Raw genomic sequence first — 19,194 nt, 5'->3', positions numbered from 1 at the left:
TACTAAAGCCTGATCATGGTCCTGGCCTGGGCTTCTACTGAGTATGCTGTTTTGCATAATGGCATTGATGTTGTGTGTCCCTTTGTAAAGTCCCTTTGTTCCACTGATTTGCATTTTTCTCAAAGGAGGTGAGCGTGGGGTGAGGATCCCTGCCGTCACCCCGACGACTGTCTTCCTTCCCAACCATTTAAAAAGAGTCCTTGTGGTCCTTGGTGACCAAATATGAGTTAGGTTCAGTGCCAAGAAGTGGTGAAGACAAGGTGTGAGTGGTGGAAGCCGTCAGCCCTCCTTCGTTCCCCTGTGTGTGCAAAGTTCTGTGCACTGATTCTGACTGCAGAAATCCCAGTCTCCGGATGCAGGGAGTCTACTGCAGATGGAAATGGGGAGCTGTGGTCTTGGGATGCTCTTTTCAAACCTGGTATTGCTATATATAGGTGCATCTCAACCAGCGGGAGGGAAAGGAGTGGCGTTTCAGGCTAGCACTTGGAAATTGCACATAACCCAGAGTTACCTTTTCTATGCTGCAGAAAGACATCTGGGGGCATCCAGCGGTCTGTGCCCTGTGAGGGAACACATCCGTCACACACTGCAGTGGACACAAAGATTGAAGACAACAACTGCGTGTAGAGCCTCGTACTCCCATGTCTCCTAGGTGTTAGAAAATGGTGCCAGAGAAAATCGTAGGTAAAGAAAACCATGAAGTCGCTTAAGAGGCTGAGCATATCAATTTATTATTCTGAGTATGCAACTCTTGAGAATTTGATGAATGGAAAAGGCAATTCATCACCTTTTTAATTCAAATTAGATAGGATTTTACCGTCTGATTTCTTAGATCCAGTCCCACAATCCACAAAGTTTGTTTCTTTATCAATGTTATTTTTCCACCTACCAAGACATACTCTAGACACTAGGAGCACATCTATAAAAGACAAGTCCTTGCCTTAGAGTGGGGTGACATTTGTGACAAGGCTCCACACTGGGCCTATGGGGGTGGTGCCACACTCACCCCAAGGTCCTTAGACATGTCACCATCTTTCTTCCCATTACCCTGTTGGTGGCCCAAGAGCCGATCAAAGTTGAAACTAGTTTCCTTTGCGACTGTCTAGAAAAAACACTCCCGTTTTGTTCTTTACTCTTACACCCACAATACTTCTGACACCAGATGTGTGGGTTTTCCACACACAAAGCAATCCTCTGTGACACCACCTGGGTGTCCTACAATTCAACTCAATTCTGACCTTATCTACCTGGAGTTAGTGTCAGATCCCACAAAAGGGCTCAGTCCTACAACACTGCTCCCATTTCACACACCAGTGGCAAGTCCCAGGTTGTCACCTGTACTTCTGACCAACTGGCTATAAATCAGGGTTCCCACAATTCCCTGCTTGAGTTTGATAATTTGCCAGAATGGCTCACAGAACTCAGGGAAACACTTACTTACGTTTACCAGTGTATTAGGAAGGATATAATGAAGGCTACAGAGGAACAGCCACATAAAGAGACACACAGGGCAAGGTTTATGGGAAGGGGCGGAGCTTCCATGCCCTCTCTAGGTGAGCCACTCTCCCAGCACCTCCATGTGTTCTCCAACCTGGAAGCTCTGCGAATCCCATACTTTGAGGATTGTTATGGCGGCTTCATCACGTGGGCACGATCGATCATTAACTCAGTCTCTAGTCCCTCTTCCCTGCCTGGAGGATGGGGGTGATGTGGAAAGTCCCGAGCTTCTAATCACAGCTTGGTCTTTCTGGTGAGCAGCCCCCATCTAGGAGCCCACCAAGAGTGGCCTCATTAGAACAACAGGCCCTCTCATCACCCAAAATTCCAAAGAAAATTCCAAAGAATTTAGGAACTCTGAGTCAGGAACTGGGGTCAAAGACCAAATATTAGAACAAAAGATGCTGCTAGTGTTATCACTTAGGAAGTCACAAGGGTTTTAGGCGCTCTGTGCCAGGAACCCAGGAAAAAGACCAATGTACATACTTTCTATTGTTTCACAGCAATGGAAATAGAAAATATCAAAACCTCAATTTCTGAGCTGCCTGACCTCAACCAAGTTACTTAACCTTTAAATGCATCCGTTTTCTCCTATGAATATTTACAATAATATTGACACACCGGGCTACTGGTAAGAGCAAAGGATACCAGTGGGCAGAAGTCCCAACACAATGCCTCTCACGGAGGAAGCACTTCACAAGGGCCAGTTCCCTTCCTCTTCAGGGTCTCCAAACACCACCATCACCCCTTTTAAAAACTTAGCGTTTTCAGAAAAACAAAATAGACATGGCTGATAAATATACGAGGGCATGCTCTCTTTTTAGTTTGATGCAGTCTCACTTTATTTTTGATCTTGTTGCTTGTGCTGTAGGTGTCATATCCAAAAAATCATTGCCAAGACCTATGTCAAGGAGCTTTTTTCCTGGGTTTTCTTCTGGGAGTTTTACGGTCTCAGGTCTGGCAGTGAAGTCATAGCGGAGCAGGCTGAGCTCTGTGACAGTACAAACCCCGCTGGGATTCCACCCCTCGTCCTGCTGTAGATCCATCTGGAAGGGGAGTGATGGAGCTGCCTTCATCAGGTTTGGGCAGCAACAAGGTGATCAGAGGAAAGCCCCTCGCCTGCACAGCCATGCACGTGACCCTGAGCCTGGTCCACTTGACCTCCCTTTGTCACCTCATCCCACTTCCTCATAGGCACCAATGCGTGGTTAAGTGGCCCCACGTCACCACTCTGTGACTGCAGGCTCAGCTTCCAGCTCCTTTAAATTTGAAGTCTTCTCCTCCGTGCACTGGGAATAGTGATGGTACCTGCTTATTGGATCGCTGTAAGAATTGAACGCAACCAAGCACAAATGCACAGCAAAGCTCCTGACACCTGCTGAGCCCTTCAGAAAGGCACACTTTATTTTTAGATAAAATAGAAATAATAATATCCACCTCAGGGGGTGCTGAAAGGGCTCAAAGGAATAACGTATGTGAAAATTGACAGTTCAGTCTTGACATCTAGTGGAATCAAGGGTGATATCAGAAATATTCTAACCAGTGTTGGCAGCGAGCATAAAGGAGACTGGTGGAAACCACCGCACAGACAGCCTGGGCCCCCCAGCTGAATATCAGCACTGAAATGAAAATACTAAATAAACACAGTTCATATTTTCTTTCAAAGGAAGCTAGGTATTTCATCCTTCCCACCATCTTGTACAGAAGAGGGGCTCCAAAAGCAGGAGAGAGAGAGGAAAGTGCCATGAGAGGTGTTCAAATACGGGGCTAGGGCTTGTTCAAAGCAGCTGAGAGCCCTCCCCATGGGGCCGGCCTCCACAAAAGCTTCCACCTGGCCCTGGAGCCCAGCTAGAATTGGGACAGGCAAAGGTGAGAAAGAGAACATTACACATGGGAGCCAATGTTTTGGGGGTGGCAAAGCAGTTTGGCAGAAGTACAGGATGTGTCAAGAAGATTAGAGAGAGCTGAGCTACCAAAAGCAGGGAGGATCCAACCAGAGTGGCCTTGAACACCAAGCTGAAGGGCAGACACCCCACTCTGTGGGCGTGTCTGCTCCACAGCACCCAGGACAGCGACTCACCGCCGGCTGTGCTCCCTCACTAGTGAACGAGTGCTGGCAAGTCCTTAAATAAGGCAGGATCTGGATTGTGAAGAAATAAACCCATGTCCTGACTGGAGTCCTCTCATCACGGTCCTCAGCAGTGGCACTTGTTGAATGGCACTGGGGGTAGGACCAAGCAGTCGGGCCTCTGACACCAACGTTTATTTCTGGCACCCGCAATTCATCTCCATGAACATTTATGGAATGCCATCCTCCAGGCAACCCCTCCATTTCTCCTATATCAATAGTCACCCATTTTTCCCTGCCTTTGATGTCAGAGCCCCAGGCCTCGCCTTAGCTTTTACTGCAGCTCTTTAACGGTCTCGAAGTGCGAGCAGTAACCGGAGCACATGTTGAGAACCTGCCATCTGCTCCACTGCTGAACCTCAGCCCCCAGCTCCTCCCTCTGCTCCCACTGCCGCACCTTCTGCAGGCGGTTGGCCAGGTGGTCATTCAGGGACTGCATGGACTCCTTCTTGCTGCCATTGAGCTCTCACTAAGCCAGCTACAAGTATCTACAAGTTAGCAGGGTTGCTGGTCCCTGGAGAGGACAAGGCTGGATGACCACAGGAAAGGCCAGGCTGGACTGGCCATGAACCACAGGCTCTGGAAAGATGGTTACTAGACTGGCCACTCTCTTTCAGGTGGGCCCCAGTGCGGTGCTGGAGGCTGGGCAGCCGCTGGGCACAGAGTCCCTACGCTGGCTGCATGGAGCTAGGAACCTGCAAACAGCTCTTTGCAGAGCTCGAAGAGCAAGGGTTTCTGGTCCAGCTAGAAGCCATGGTCCTGGAAGCTGAGCTGCACGTTGGTTCCAAGGGTCAAGCACCCGAGTGTGAGAGTGCTGTGTCACCCAGACCCTTCATCCACCCACCGTGGGAGCAGGCGCACGACACCTGTTCCCCCGTGACACCCTCATGTCCGCTGCCGTCAGAACAACCACAGTCAGGTATTCAGGCTCCATAAGTAACTCCCTACCTCACAAAAGAGAGAGGCGGCTGCTTTTGGACTCTGTGTTACAGGCTTCTGTTGCTAGAAGGGATGTTTCATGTCATCTCTTTAAAGATACCCCATGGAGAAGTTAAACTCTGGTCCCTGAGCGACCACCTGGTGTCCCTCTGGAGTGGCACTGCCTTTAAGATGCAGGAGTCATCTCACAGGCAGAGTTCACTGAGCGTGGGGGCCTCTAGCCTCAGGGGGGAGCCCCCAGAGAGGCGGAACAACAGAATGAAGGGGTGCTAAGGTGTTAGAACCAAACCAAGAGAGCAAATTCAACCCCTTCCTGCTTCAGCTGGAGACGAGAAGGGCTGTGAGCTCCCCAGGGGCACAGAGCAAGTCAGCTACAAGGCCCAGGCTGGGACTGGGGGCTCCTAATCCAGCACATTCTCTTTCCTCTACCCCAAACCTGTTCTATTAAAGGGGAAAATGGTAAATATTTTTGGCTTTACAGGCCATAGAGTCTCTTTGCACTACAACTGTCCAACCCTGCCGGTGTGGCACACAGCGGGCATAGACGATTCGGAAGCGAATGGGTGTGGCTGCGTTCCAGGAGAATGTTATTTACCAAAACAGGCAACAGCTGTATTTGACCTGCGAGCTGTAGTTCACCGACCCCTGCTCTGCGCAGCACAATAAATGAGGCCTAACAAGTGGATCCCTCGGAGCACGTGGGGAGACCTTTAGTGCGCTCTGGACCCGGAGGGCTGGAGCGGAGGAAAGGCGCCATCAGGTAGACTCCAGAACTGGACACTGGGCCTCAGACACGGACCCTCCACTAACCGAGGTGGTTAGACCAAGATGAGAAGTCCATCCAGATGCTCTTTAACCTTGGAGCCAAGCAAAGCTGCCCACGTGATGATGTGGTGGTGTTGCTGCCACTCCTGGTGTTTCTGAAACACGGGCTCCAATGGCTCAGAAAGTGACTGAGCTGCCGTCGGCACTGAGGAGAATCAGAAGATGGGGGCACTTGTTGGAAAAGCAGAGTTTCTTTAACCAGCATTTATTGAGCACTTACAATACACCAGGCATCACGAGAGGCATTTTCACGTGCATCCTGTCCCAATTGTGTGTAGAAGGGAGAATTAGTCCTCCTTCCCAAGGGGGAAAGGAGACTGAGATGCACGGGGGTTTGGGCAATCTACCAAAATCGCACACACGCTAGTGCTAGAATGGGGATCCCAGCCCAGGTTTTCTGAAGCCAAAGACACTGACTGTTGCCATTATGGCAAGATGCTCATTGGTGTGTTCAGTCACTTATGTATGACTAAGAGACAGGGCTATATGGAAATAAACTTATCTCGACCAATTGTTCAAAAAGATGGACATCAAATGATCTTAGGAAAATTGTTCAAAAAGATGGACATCAAATGATCTTAGGAACTTTCTGTTTAGCAAAATTGAGATCATTGCATTCATATACTAAATTTACGAAACCCAAAAGAGAATTGTTTTCTTGTTAACAATTTTCCCAGGTATGGCCTGGCATATCGTTTTTTGATCATATTATAAAAGTTTTCCCAGAGTAGTAGGGAGGGTACCATTCAGTGCATTTCAGTCCGCAAACCACCCAGCCTCCCGGTCACTGTGTCTGACCCCTGGGCCATTCTCCAGGCTTCCTGAAGGCAGCTCTGCCCAGTGGGCCGTCCTCCCTACCCCTAGGAAGGGGCCTTGCTCTGGGGCAGAGACAGGCAGAAGTGAGGCCCAGACTCTTTAATGGCCTCAGAGAAAGTTGTGTCTTTGAAACACTGGCCCTTTCTTTCCCATCCCCACTCAAGGAGGATCCCGCTGCCTCTGGGAACTTCTCCCAGACATCAAATATGTGAGAGGTTTTATTACCTTACCGTGGCCTTGCCTAAGTTTCGCTATAAACCGGAGTTAATTAAATCCAAATGCTTTGATATGAGGACAGAGCCCCTCTGAGAATCCCCACACGTAGCACTGGGTCCAGTTTCCAGGAGGTCCTGGTGCTGGTGGGCATAAACATTTCTCAAGATCTACGCCCACGCCTTCCTCATCCGTCAAATAAGAGAGATGGGCCAGGTGGGAGCTTAGCTCGTGACGTCTCTATCTTGGAGTACCTTCCAAACACGGAAGATGGTGGCCATCCGTCTCCGGCAGGGGGCGGCGCTCGTGGCCCTGTGCTGTGCAGCTTGGTTTCCTGTAAAATCTTTAACAGGCATTTGGGTGGTCTGATAGGTCTTGGCAAGTCGGAGTGACACACGGGTGTGGAAACAGGGACCAGGTTAGATTGGACAATCCATGCTGGGGAAAGGAGCCTGCAGAAGTCCCCAGAGTGTCCGCAACTCCTGCGTGATTGCTCCTGCTGCAGCTCTGGCCACAGCCTGAGGCCCCAAAAGACAGGGAGAGTCTGAGGGGGTGGTTGCTAGCTATTTTTTTAAAGGAGAACTGTATTCCCAGGGGAGAGTTTCAGCATCTCAGAGAAAATGTCTCTTCTTAGGAACACGAAAGAAGGGCATAGGGGAAATATTTGTTAGCCTGAAAGAATAATAAACCTTGGTGCTTGGAGAAAGCAATAAAGTGCTAGGAGAGACCCGCTAGGCTTGGCGTCAGAGTGCTTGGCTTCAATTCCCGCCCGTGGGCTGCATGTCTGTGAGCAAATCTTTCCATCCATCTCGCTGGGCCTTAGACGCCTCGTCTGTAAATGCGAGAGCCTGGGCCAGATCGTCCGTAAGGTTCCTGGTGATTCTGACAGTTTAAGACAGTGCCATCTAATAGAACTTTCTGCAATATTCTCTTCTGAAATACTCTCTGTCTGCACTGTCCAGTATGGTACCACTAGCCATATGTAGGTACCGAGCACCTGAAATATGGCTAATGCAACCGAAGAACCGAATTTTTTTATTTTATTTAATTTCATTTTAATTAAAAATTAAATAGCCACATGAAGCTAGTGGCTACCATATTGGACAGATCAGGCCTAGGATTCTAGAGCCAAAGATTTGGTTCTGTTCAGTCTACTATGTTTACCAAGCTAAGTACATTCTAGACAAATTTTGCACAGGGATTGGAATGAAGGACGGCTGGTTTGCACTCAGGCATCAGAACACCCAGTTGGCCAGGAGCTGCTCTCCCTGGCCTTCCAGCTCATTGAAATCCTCCCCACCACCCCCCACCGCCGCCGTCCTCTCCCCCGCCTGGCTCAGCGGTGTGTTTGTGTCTCCGGTCAGGCTCATGACCCTGTCTGCCAGACATGCATGCAGGATCATGTCCAGAGAGCCCCAGGCAGCTTCAGGATCCAATCCACTTCTCATCACTTCTTGGCAGGTCCAGAAGGCAGATCCTTAATAGAAACATCACCTCAGCTCATTAAGGAAGAACTATGCGTTTGGAGGGTGATGTTCAGAAAGGTGTTCGAGATTCCTGTTCCTGGCTGTCTCCTCTTTATCTGCCCTGGCCAATCATACCCTCAGGTCCTTCACTGAATCTCTCAAACTGATCCCTTATTCTTCCATCCCCACTGTCATCGCCTTAGTTGAGACCCTGTTCACATCTTCCTCACGCTATTCCTCAGCTTCCTCCCTGCCTTCGGCCATCCTGTTTACACTCCTTGGTGAGGCTTTCTAGAATACCACTCCGGTCATGTCATCCTTGGGCTCAGATCCTGCAGCAGCCCTCTCACCTCCTTCAGGACGGAGTCCAGGCTCTTCGTGGGCAAACCAAGGCCCACCACAGGCTCCCACCTTCCTACCACCTGACCTTTATGACCACCAGTCTTTCACAGGAACTGGCTGCTCCAGCCAGCAGAGCCACTCAAGGCTCCTCGGCGTGACTTCTGCTTTCCTGCACACCCCACACACCTATACCTCTCTTGCTCTGTAGACATTCTAGTCAACCTTCCAGGCCCATCACAAATGCCACCAGCTACATAAAGCCTTTTCTGCTCTCCCCAAGCTGGTACTTTCTCCCGATCTTTGTCAGCACATGCTCCTTCTAGGTAGGAACTGGGCAATGTAGCAGAGTGGTTAGAATAATGCCACAGTGGAAGCAGCTAGACCCGAGTTCAAACTTTTGTCCTTGCATGTAACCTTGGGCAACTGACTAAACCACTCTCCACATCCCCATTTCCCATCTGTAAAATGGACACGATGCCTGCCTTACAGGGTTCAGGAAACCGCACAAGTTAATTTATGTGATGTGCTCAACACAGTACCAGCGGCATCATAAGTGCTAAATAAGTGGTAGCAATGGTTATTATTATTTTTATTATTATTATTAGACCCTTATTGAAGAAGGAATGAGGCCTTACACACACTGGTCTTAGCTCCCTCTTTAATTAGAAGTGTCTGGACAGTGGGGATCACTTGCATTTTTTGGTATCCCCTGCACCCAGCTGTAGTTTGCAAATAGTGAGGACTCAGAATGTGAATTGGTTGAGCATCTCTGGGGCCTAAAGATCTATATTTGAGTTCTGGGTCCACTACTTACTAGCTGTGTGACCTTGCACAAGTTTCTTAACCTCTCTGAGCCTCAGTGTCCTCATTTATAAAGGGGAGAAAATAATGGTATGTTTTGCACAGATTGTTGCAAGGATTAAATGGGACATTATTAACAAGGTGTCTGGGGGACTACCATGTGGATTAGCCAGCCCGTAATGTAGAATCTGGCACGTACGAGGCAATCGGTGAAGATCTTTTGAATGAATGATCCCATTGTACCAGCTGTAATGAGGTTTAGGGGTGGGGTTATTACAGTATTATTCTCAATTACAGTAGTTTGGCCAGGGTTTCTGCCATAATTATCTCCCTCTGTTCTTTTATTACTTGGCTCTGGACCGATCCCCCAGTTTTAACTGGTTTATGGCATGCGGGACTTTTTAGTGAACACCTCTGAAGCCCCTATGGAAGCAGAAGGGACATAGAAATAAATATAGAAATCGGCCACTTTCCTCTTGAGCCCAACTGTGTAGAACTGGCCGTCAGATACAGCAGCGTCAGTGACAAACAGAGAAAGACGTCTCTGCAGGACCACCAAATGAGGCTTTATTTTCCAGGTAACTCGGAACACGTGCTCCTGAAGCAGCGGAGACAACCAGAAGCATCAGCGAAGAGAGCGATTTGCCGGGGAAGTGAGCCGGGCAGGCGCTAAGCGGTGGGGGCTAGGGCGCCCCCTGCAGGATGCAGGCGCATTGCGGACGGCCCTCCTCCTGGTACCGCTGCACGTGGTGCCTGGTTCCTTGCTGGCCCGGGCGGACCCTGCTGTCTTGGCGGCCACCCACCCGTGGTCAGGCTCATCCTGAGGAGGCACCAGCCGCCCAGCTCTGGTCCCTCCAGGATCCACCGGTGCTGAGGAACTTCAGTAGCGGCCGGGAGGGCAGGTAATACAAGGTACACCGACGACAGTGCATGGCACCACGCTGCGGGGCACACTGGGGGAGGGCGCACAAGGGGGACAGGACGGCGTGGAGCACGGGTTACAGGGCAACCTGCGGAGGAAAAGCAGGTGGGGCGGGGTTAGAAGGAAGCCAACTCAGCAACAAGTCCGGTCAATTCTGCCCCCGACGCCTCTCAACCCCACTGTGTGCCTTCTCCACCCAGCTTCCCTAGTCCCAACCGCCATCATCTTCGCCTGTGTAACCCCAACGGCCTCCTAACTAGTCTTCCCAACCCCACGCTCGCCCCTGCTAACCATCGTCAACTCAGTGGCCAGAGTAACCGTCTACAAACACAAATCTCATCGTGCCCTCCCCCGCCTGAAACCTTCAAGGGCTCCCATTTGCTCTGGGATGAAGAGTGGCTTCCTTCAACCCAACTGTTCCATCCTCCTTGAAACCTCCTCTGATCTCTGTGTGTCCACTCGCCCTAGGGTCCCATGTACCTCCTTCCAGAGTGATCTGCGACTGTTCTGTTATGGTCTGTCTCTCCACTAGGGAGGGAGGTCAGCAGCCGTGCGTATTTGCCCACCCCATATACTGAGCCTAGAGCAGGCGCTTCATAAGAATGTGTTAAATAAGGTGAATTAATCAATTGATATAGAAGGAATACACGGCACAAGGAGAAAGGACGATCTCGGAGACGGACAGCTGCGGGCTGAAAACTAGAAACAACACGCTGAACATTGGATGGAGGCCAAGCAGCCTAGAGATTGCACAGGCAGCCCAAGGACCACATCCGGCCTGAAATGTGTTTCATTTGGCCGGCACTATATATTTTTTAATTTGTTGAAAATATTTAAAAATCGGGAGAATTTAACATGTAAAAGAAGTCCAGATTCCCTTGAACAATCAGAAGATCCAGCGATACCGGAGCTGCGTCTCATAGGGTAGAAACGGCCCTGAGGGGACGGCACCCTCGTTGGACAGGGCACAGCTCCCTGCTTCTCCGCAGTCTCACAGCGACCCATGTCACTCATATATGTTAACCGCCTGGGCCTTGAAAAACATTTGACTTTGCAACCCTTGTCCTGGAGGATAAGATTCTGAATGACAGAGAAGCGAGGCTGAATGTAGAATAAGAAACTGCCTGCGAGAGTCATCAGCCCACCGGGTGGTCCATGGCCCAGAGGTGTCCTGCGCCCAGACAGCCATCAAGCCCTGCCGAGCCTCCCTGCACAGCGGCTGGGGGCGGGTGCCTCCTCTGCCCTGACAGAGCCCCCCCACTGCTCACCTAGACCACCGCCAGGGCCTGCTTCCTCTACTCAGTCCTTCCTGCTGCCATCTGTGCCATCTTCCTGAAGAGCAGCTTTGAGTTCTCACTGACTTGGTCAAGAAACGTTTATTGAGCGTCTACTACGTGCCAGGAGCAGGGGATAAAAATATTTCATATTGTCTCTGAGTTCTAGGTGTTTGCCCTCTAGTGGCGGAAATAGTTGAGCAAATTCTATCATTTCTTCCTTGAAAAAAGGCCTCCCACCTGCCTATAAAATAAAGCGCTTCTTCCCCAGCCAGGCCTTCATGGCTCTCCACGAATGGGCCCCAGCTGACTTTCCTGTCCTCCTTCCCACCACAGCTCATCACAGGAAGCTCCCTATTGTCCTCCCAAGCGCCAACAATCCCCCGCCTCCGCCAGTGTGACCTCCAGTTGCCCGTCTGCCTGTCTCCCCAGACACTTGAGAGCAGATGCCTTGTTGTCCTCTACCTCGGCGTCCCCCATGGTGCCTGGCACGTGGTAGGTACCAGGAAGGAGTCTGTCGACTTGGAATCAAACAGAATGGTCTGCAACAGGCCAGGTTGGGGATGGCAGCGTAAACACCTGCCTGACTTTCTTCAGATCGTACTAGCTTCCTAATCACTTCTTGATCATGACAGGGTTCTATCTTAGAGTAGATCCAGTTGCTTCCTATGGCCTCGGCTGACCCCGACCCACATGTCTCTGTGCGGCCTGGGCTGGGCCCACGTACTTGCAGTCCTCGCTCTCCAGCAGGCCCCGGTACGTGTTGATCTCGCACTCCAGCCGGGCCCGGATGTCCAGCAGCACCTGATACTCCTGGTTCTGCCGCTCCAGATCGCAGCGGATGTTGGCCAGCTGGGCCTCCACGTTGCTGATCAGACTCTGCATCTGGGCCAGCTGGGAGCCATAGCGGGCCTCGGTCTCCGCCAGGGTATTTTCCAGAGAGTCCCTCTAAGGCAAAAGGAAAGACAAAATAAACCCGAGGAGCAGACCTATTTTCCACAGCCTGGTTCAGAAAGAACCAAGAAGAGACAAGACTCCCTCGGGGGCTGGGAATGACACCTCCCTACGTCACTGCAGAAATTGAAGCCCAGAAAGGTCAAGGTTAAGCAGCTGGTAAGTGACGGACCAGGGTTTGAACCCGGGTCTGTGTGATCCTGAGTCGCTTATTCCCTCCTCAGCCTTGCCTGGCTACAGGCTGTGGCTCTGAGTTCGCCTGGAGCCCCCCCCTTGGCGTCATTGAGATCAGTGGCCTTCAGCCCTGGCTGCACATTAGAGTCACGTGCAAGGCTTTTTAAAAGACCCAGGCCCAGGCCCCACCTCCAGAGACTCTGATTTAATCCATCCTGGCATGGGGATTTGTAACAGCCCCGCACGTGGGGTCGAGGAGCGTGGGTTTAGACGGGCAGGGCAGGCTAAGCTCATAACAAGCCTTCTCAGGGAGTCGTGTTTGACAGTGGCCACCTAACCTGTGTCAGATGTGAAACATGCCCTTTTTATCTCTGATCCTGGTCTTGGGAGAAAGCTCCCCCTGGGAGAGGTCAGCTGCGCAAGCTTCTGTGGTGGCTGAATCTGGGCCTCCTCTTCCTCCTCTTTCCTGAATGCCTGCATCTACGTTCGGTGCTGCCCGGGAGCCAGAGCTGGGGGAGAGGGGCCCACCCAGCTGCACTCACCAGGCTGTGCTGGGCCTGCAGCTCAATCTCCAACGTGTTGACCGTTCGTCTCAGATCAATGATATCCGACTGGTAGCTCTGAAGCTGCTCAGAGCTCGTGGCCACCTGCTGGTTAAGCTCCTCCATCTGCGATGGGGGACACAAGAAAGGCTGAGAATGCCTTCTCAGGGACACTGGGGGGGGGGGGCCAGCCCACCTGCGGGAGGCCCACCTGCGTGTTGAACCATTCCTCCACATCCCTGCGGTTGGTCTCCACCACCGTCTCATACTGACACCGCATCTCTTCCAGCATCCTGTTCAGGTCCACAGGGGGCGCGGCATCCACCTCAATGTTAAGGCGGTCCCCAAGCTGGCATCGAAGGGCGCTGACTTCCTAAAAAGGCACAAGAGCCCCAGGCAAGTCACACAATCCCAGCTCATCTCCCCTGGGAGACGAGAAAAGATGGAACAGAAAATCTCTAGGTTAGAGGGGCCCTTTGAGGGCCGCAGTCCACTCTGCAGTATCTGGTTGGTCTTCCAGCTCCAGCCGGACACACCCATGATGGGAGAAGCACTCCAGCTAAACGCTTCCTGTCACTTTGGCGGAAGCCAAGAGCAGCGTCACAGTTCGTTTGGTCCATTTGGGCTAAAACGGGAAACCTGTGCCCTGTGTGCCTGGCTACACTCGCAGCCTGCGTTCGTCTGGGAAGGAGGGCGGCAGGAGCCTGGCTTTGCTCGGTTCAGGCACCTCCCCAGGCCCAGCTGCCAAGGAGAGAAAGTTGTCGCCGAGGCTGCCAGAGTGTGTGATGATGCCTCGTTAGTGACTTCTTGGTGGGGTTCCCAGTCCTCTGATTTAATTGGGATGAGTCAGGTGCCTTAGGGCGCTCAGCGAGTAGTGATGACTGAGTGTTACTTTACACTTAAGCCTAAGGAAACCCAGCCAGGACTCAGAGGCACTTGTTCTTTCAAACCCCAAGTCAAGAGGCTGAGAGTCAACCCAGGGAAGGAGGGAAAAACCACAGAGCCCAGGTGGGCTTTACAGGGGCCCAGCGGGGAAGGGTTTCCCTCCGAGGACCTGCAGGAGATGAGGAGAACTCGGAAAGCCTAGGGTCAACCTGTGGCTTTTGGATTAAGTATATTATATGCAGACAGAAGAGAGGAAGAGGAACAAGGATTGAGACAGAAAAAAGAAGAAAACCGCTGTAGTTCAACTGTCTCTTAGAAGAGATGGGGGTCACCACCAGCGATCCAGCCTAGCAGAGATGGACAGGCCATTCCTTATGGGTTCCAGAACACAACCCCCTCCGTCCCTAGTGCACCGTTCTACCCTGGTATGTGGCTCTCATGAGAAAAACAAATGCCGTCACCACAAGTGTGTGGCTGTCACGCACATGCAGGAAATGCAGAAGGAACCTTGCTAGCATTTCTGTGCACTGACCAAGTGAAAGATGTCTGACACTCATGACCTCATTCAAGTCTCGCAGCAACACTGCATGACAGAGTTGAGCTGAGGAGGCTCAGAAAGGTTAAATAAATTGGGCAAAGTCCCAGAAACAATATGCTGCAGGCCTGGGAATTTCAACCCACATCTACCCAACCCAAAAGCCCACATTCTTCCCACCCCGCTTCCCAGGGTCACCTTAACTTGACTTCCGGGCTCACCTCCTCGTGGTTCTTCTTGAGGCAGAGCAGCTCCTCCTTCAGGGACTCCACCTGCATCTCCAGGTCAGCTTTGCACAGGGTCAGCTCATCCAGGATCCTGCGCAGGCCGTTAGTGTCGGCTTCCACCAGCTGCCGCATGGTCAGCTCCGTCTCGTACCTGTGCAAGGACAGGGTCAGCAGCAGAGGGGTAAAACTGAATACAGAATTCAGGGAAGACCTTGTCCTGCGGGTGCTTTTCCAACTCTCTGTGAAACTAATGGAAAGCTGCCCAAGCTTGTACAGGGAGAGGGGACCCCCCCCCCATCCCCCGGCCAAACTCACTTGGTCCTGAAGTCATCAGCAGCCAGCTTGGCATTATCAATGTGCACAACCATCCTGGCATTCTCTGCCTTGGTGCACAGAACCTGGGGGCCAAGGCACAGGGAGGGGGTTAGTCTGGGATGAGAGGAAGGAAAAAGAACCCAAATGAGGAGACAACAGCTAATGGGCCCTGCAGCCTCGCAGCCATCCCTGTGGAAGCCCCTGGAACTCTGGGGGATATTTAATGAACGACGAGTCCTTGGAGAACAGGAGATTTATTTTTTAAGCACCTGGGTCTTCACAAATCCAAATGCCCATTTTGGATGCAATGAGCAATGTGGAAGGAAAAAATCTCATTAAGTCTGATGTCTTTCATGCAACAGTTAGAAGGGTCCTTAACGAGCACTGACATTTACTGAAAATTCACCACGTACCAGGGGCTGCGCTCAACACTTCACCTGCATCAACTCACAGAATCCTCTCGACAGCCCCATTAGGTAAGGACCATTATGATCCCCATTTTACAGATGAGGAAACTGAGGCCTGGAAAAGGGAAGGGACCTCCCAGTCATGTCATGAATCAATGGGAGAACTGAGACTACATTCCCAGGCCTCTTTCCTCGTTAAGGGGCCTGGCTGAGCGCTCAAATTATGAGATAATCCCGTGCCCTGGGGAAGTCTCTTTTCTCTGAACATAGCTTAGTAAATTAATGAGATTCAAATCTGGAATGCCAGCTCTTCCCGTCACCTTCCCAACAAGTCTTTTCACCGCTTGCCCTCACCTTCTGCTGGAGCTCCTCGATGGTCCGGAAGTAAGACTGGTAGTCAGGACACATGGTGACCACCTGAGATTGGCAGGCCTCTTGGATCTTGCTCTCCAGCTCCGCGTTCTCCCGCTCCAGCTGGCGCACCTTCTCCAGGTAGTTGGCCAGGCGATCGTTCAGGAACTGCATGGTCTCCTTCTCGTTGCCATTGAAGGTCCCTTCACAGTACCAGCTGCAGGTACCCAGGGAGCTGGAGATGCCACTGGTTGGCCGGCAGCTGCTGGGCTGGCAGGAGCTGGAGAGGTACGTCTTGGAAAGGCAGCTGGCCGGCCGGTAGGTGGTGGGCATGCAGACGGAAGGCACGCATGTCACGGGCTGGCAGACATAACCCAGGCACAGCTCAGGCCGGCAGCTCTTGCTGCTGGAGCACACAGAGGAGGGCCGGGGGCAGCTCTTGGTGGAGGCCGGTGAGCAGGTGGATGTCATGTTGGGGAGGCCCCTTCTCCTCAGCTGCAATGACCTGGATCACCAGTGTCTACAAGACCGCATCCTGCTTGGGCCTTTTTATACCCTTGGAGTGAGGGGGCTCCTGCTAGAAAGTCATCATGGATGTTGATGTTTATACCCAGCCCCAGAAGAAGCTGCTAATTAATTTTTAATTTGGTTTCCAATAAGGAGTTTCTTTCCTCATAAAAGAGGCCAAGCTTGTCATTTGGCTAAAGCAGGACTCTGGGCTCCTGTCATTGATTGCCAGGGGAGGGCTGCAGGACACATCTTCAAAGGATCGCCTCCACGCCTGGGCCCTCATTACCAGGGCAGGGCTGCCAGGATACCACAGCAGCCTGGCCCTGGGCCACTAGTGGCCTTGCCCCCTGCGCCCCCACCGGCTCCGGCCCTGAGAAAGGCCACAGTTCTGTGGGGCAGTGGCTGCTCCTTTTAATGGGAGCATTCCCTGTCAGAAGAGGCCTGGCCCCTTAAAGAGGAAATGTGTGGGAGACAGAAGCTCACCATACTGGCAGTGGTATAAATCCAGGGAGAAAGGAGAAAGAACGTCTGAGGCTTCTTAGCACGCATTGTCTTCCTACCAAGAGGAAGAAAATACAATCAGGGAGGAGAGAACAAACTCAGGACACAGACAGAGAGCCTAAGAATCAGGGACATCCTTCCAACTGGACACGACTGAGAAACAGAGACGGGAGGACCATACTCTTGGGAAAGGAGATCAATGTCGTGAAGATCTCTCTGAGGCAGATGCTCCGTCTTGAGCATCTCTGGATCCTCCCCTCCATTTCTTGCTGCTCCACGCGCAGAGTTGTCACAAGTTCGATGATTGTTGAACAGACTGAGCTTGGACAGGCTGGAACAGACTCTGCTTTTGCTTTCTGCAGTGGTGGCCAGGGAGGGCTCACTCCAGGACCTCGGAGACCGGAAGCAGCATGAACCAGCTCCCTTGAGAAGCCACACTATGCAGCCCCAAGATGAGCTAAGTCTGGAAGCATGTCCCCAATTATAGAAGCCTTGGGCATTCCTTAAGAAAGCAATGGGCAGGACCAGGGGTCCTCAGTCCTGCCTGCAGTACTTGTGGGCTCACACACTTCCTGTCTAAGATGTGTGTGTTACATAGACACTTTTTATTCATTAATCTTCTCAGTAAAATATTGGAGTATAAGTACTTTCTTATTTTTCATGTATTTCTAGAAGTGTTGGTGAAGCGGCAGCGAAGGGCAAATGCCACCCAGCCATAGTCCCCAAAATTTGTTGCTTAAGAAAAGTCAAGATAGAGATGCTACCTTCTAACTTGCTGTGTGATCTTGGGAAAGTCACTTCTCTTGGCCTCTGTTTCCTCATGCAAATTGAAAGGGTTAGACTAGATTATCTCTCAGTTTGATTTCCTGCAACAATCATAAATTCCAGTTCCTTTGTCTGGATTAACTGTTTAGAGAAGACAGTGGCATTAGACAGAAGGAGCTGTGACAGCAACCACGTGGAATGAGACTCATCAGACCACTCTTTAAAATCATAACCAGTACTTATGTAACATACATAAGTGCCAGGTACTGTGCTGGGTGCTTGGCATTAATTTGCCCGTTTAATCCTCACCAAAATAAATTACAATATAATTACTGTAAGCAGGTGTAGGAGGGGTTCTCAAAGTGTGGTCTCCAGACGCGCAGCATCAACATCACTCAGGACCATGTTAGAAACGCAGTTTCTGGGTCCACCCCAGACCAACTGAATCAGAAACCCTGAGGGTAGGGCCCCACCATCTGTGTCTAACGAGTCCTCCAGGCGCTTTGGAGCACCGCTGAGGTATAGGAGTGTGTGTATCTTAACGCTTGCCGCCAGAATTCCTCTTGCAGAAAGAATTGTCTTTACTTGAAAAAATGCATTAAGAAGTTGTTGGGGTAGAAGGCGGGACCCCAAGTGCCTTGATGCTGGCTAGCAAGACATCAGAGGGAGAAAGAGGAGAAGAGTTTGAAGCTCCCAGGGCAATCGTGGCAGGAAGGAGTGAGAGGAGAGAGAGGCAGGAGCCAGGAAGAGAGGCACCAGGAAGGTGGTGAGAGGCTGTGACCTGTGTGACACAGTCCCACCTCATGGTCCCCAAGAGATCTTCAGCAAAGACCACCAAATTCAGATGCTTGGCGTGAGCAGTATTTTACATTGTGAAGGAAGGACTGAGTTTCATGTCAGAGTGGTGCGAAAAACGAGAGCAGAGTGTTCAAAGACTAGATGTCCGGCCAGTGTGCCAGACCTGGAGGACATTTCGTGGAAGAAGTGGGGGCCAGGAAAGGCAGCCCCAGGGCAGGCTCACAGTGGGTCCAGATTAGGTCCATCTGAATCCAAAGGCTCTCACTGGAGCCCAGCCCCTCTGAGGCCAAAGCGAGCTATTGAGCAAATATATTTATTAGAAAAAGGAGAGGGAGAGAAGGGAAAGTGATGCAGAAAAAGCCAAGCAAGTGGGAGAAAACAGGAAGGAATACTGGTGAGAGTTTGGGCTAAATAGGTCCAGGATGAAGGGCCTTCTCAAGTAAGGGCAGGCAGGAGGCGTGTCCAGGCCCAAGACCAGCTCCTACCCTCCGCTCTTTGAAAAAACAAAATGACTCCAGAGGAAAGACTTACAAAAACTGAATTTAGGTAGTTCTACCAGCCAAAAAGCCAATTTGCCAACCTGCCCGTGTACATAGCACGCTCCATCAGCTTTCTAGTGTCTCGTCCTTACATACAAACAGAAGGATCCCAGACATTTGAGAGAAGTTTCCAACATGAAAAGCAGAGACAAAACAAAACAAGCAAACAAAGAAAACAGTGAAAAAGAGGAAATTGGGGAAAACAAAACAATGCAGAATCTGCAACAATCTATTAAGATAGATAAATATATTTTTTTAATAATCTCGGAGATCAGTATAGCAGTTACATCCTTGAAACAAGAGCTGGATGTTATAAAAGAGGAACAGAGAACAAAAAATAGCTCTTTGGAATTAAAAGTACAGAAACTGAAATTAAAAATTCGGTTCAGTTGTTTGAAATTAAAGGAGAGAAAAAAGCCAGAACTAAGGAAGAGTCACAAGTACAATCTGGGATCAGATGGCACTAAG

The 19,194-nt window shown here is 51.0% G+C and overlaps 1 protein-coding gene and 1 long non-coding RNA gene across 3 annotated transcripts in view; one reads left to right on the top strand and one right to left on the bottom strand.

Annotated features, from left to right (window-relative positions):
* The window catches only part of LOC139074043 (uncharacterized), a 49,293-nt gene that overhangs the window by 24,811 nt on the left and 5,288 nt on the right, over positions 1 to 19,194 (top strand). The window contains exon 2 of the long non-coding RNA XR_011523358.1: positions 9,606 to 12,336. This is a non-coding gene — a long non-coding RNA (uncharacterized lncRNA). The remainder of the gene's footprint in view (positions 1 to 9,605; positions 12,337 to 19,194) is intronic.
* On the bottom strand, positions 9,573 to 18,906 carry KRT32 (keratin 32). Of its 2 annotated transcripts, XM_070561988.1 has the most exons (8): positions 15,617 to 18,906; positions 14,856 to 14,938; positions 14,535 to 14,691; positions 13,105 to 13,266; positions 12,894 to 13,019; positions 11,951 to 12,171; positions 11,218 to 11,305; positions 9,573 to 10,037 (listed from the first exon to the last, which is right to left on the bottom strand). In XM_070561988.1, exons 1-7 carry the CDS (start codon positions 16,082 to 16,084, stop codon positions 11,245 to 11,247), a joined length of 1,278 nt encoding a protein of 425 aa, XP_070418089.1. In that variant the 5' UTR covers positions 16,085 to 18,906; the 3' UTR covers positions 9,573 to 10,037; positions 11,218 to 11,244. The 2 variants fall into 2 exon arrangements, with proteins under 2 accessions (XP_070418089.1, XP_008539796.1); XM_008541574.2 differs by lacking the exon at positions 11,218 to 11,305.

This window comes from Equus przewalskii, chromosome 10 (genome assembly GCF_037783145.1).
Source record: "Equus przewalskii isolate Varuska chromosome 10, EquPr2, whole genome shotgun sequence".
NCBI lineage: Eukaryota > Metazoa > Chordata > Mammalia > Perissodactyla > Equidae > Equus > Equus przewalskii.
The sequence above is the reverse complement of the archived record's forward strand: the minus strand, read 5'-3'. Positions and strand labels throughout refer to the sequence as shown.

Coding starts and splice junctions, on each gene's coding strand:
- KRT32 (XM_008541574.2), bottom strand. CDS start 16,084: ATGACATCCACCTGCTCACCGGCCTCCACCAAGAGCTGCCCCCGGCCC. Junction 14,692..14,855: donor GCTGATGACTTCAGGACCAA/GTGAGTTTGGCC, acceptor GTCCTTGCACAG/GTACGAGACGGAGCTGACCA. Junction 12,172..12,893: donor TGCAGGCCCAGCACAGCCTG/GTGAGTGCAGCT, acceptor CTTTTGCCTTAG/AGGGACTCTCTGGAAAATAC.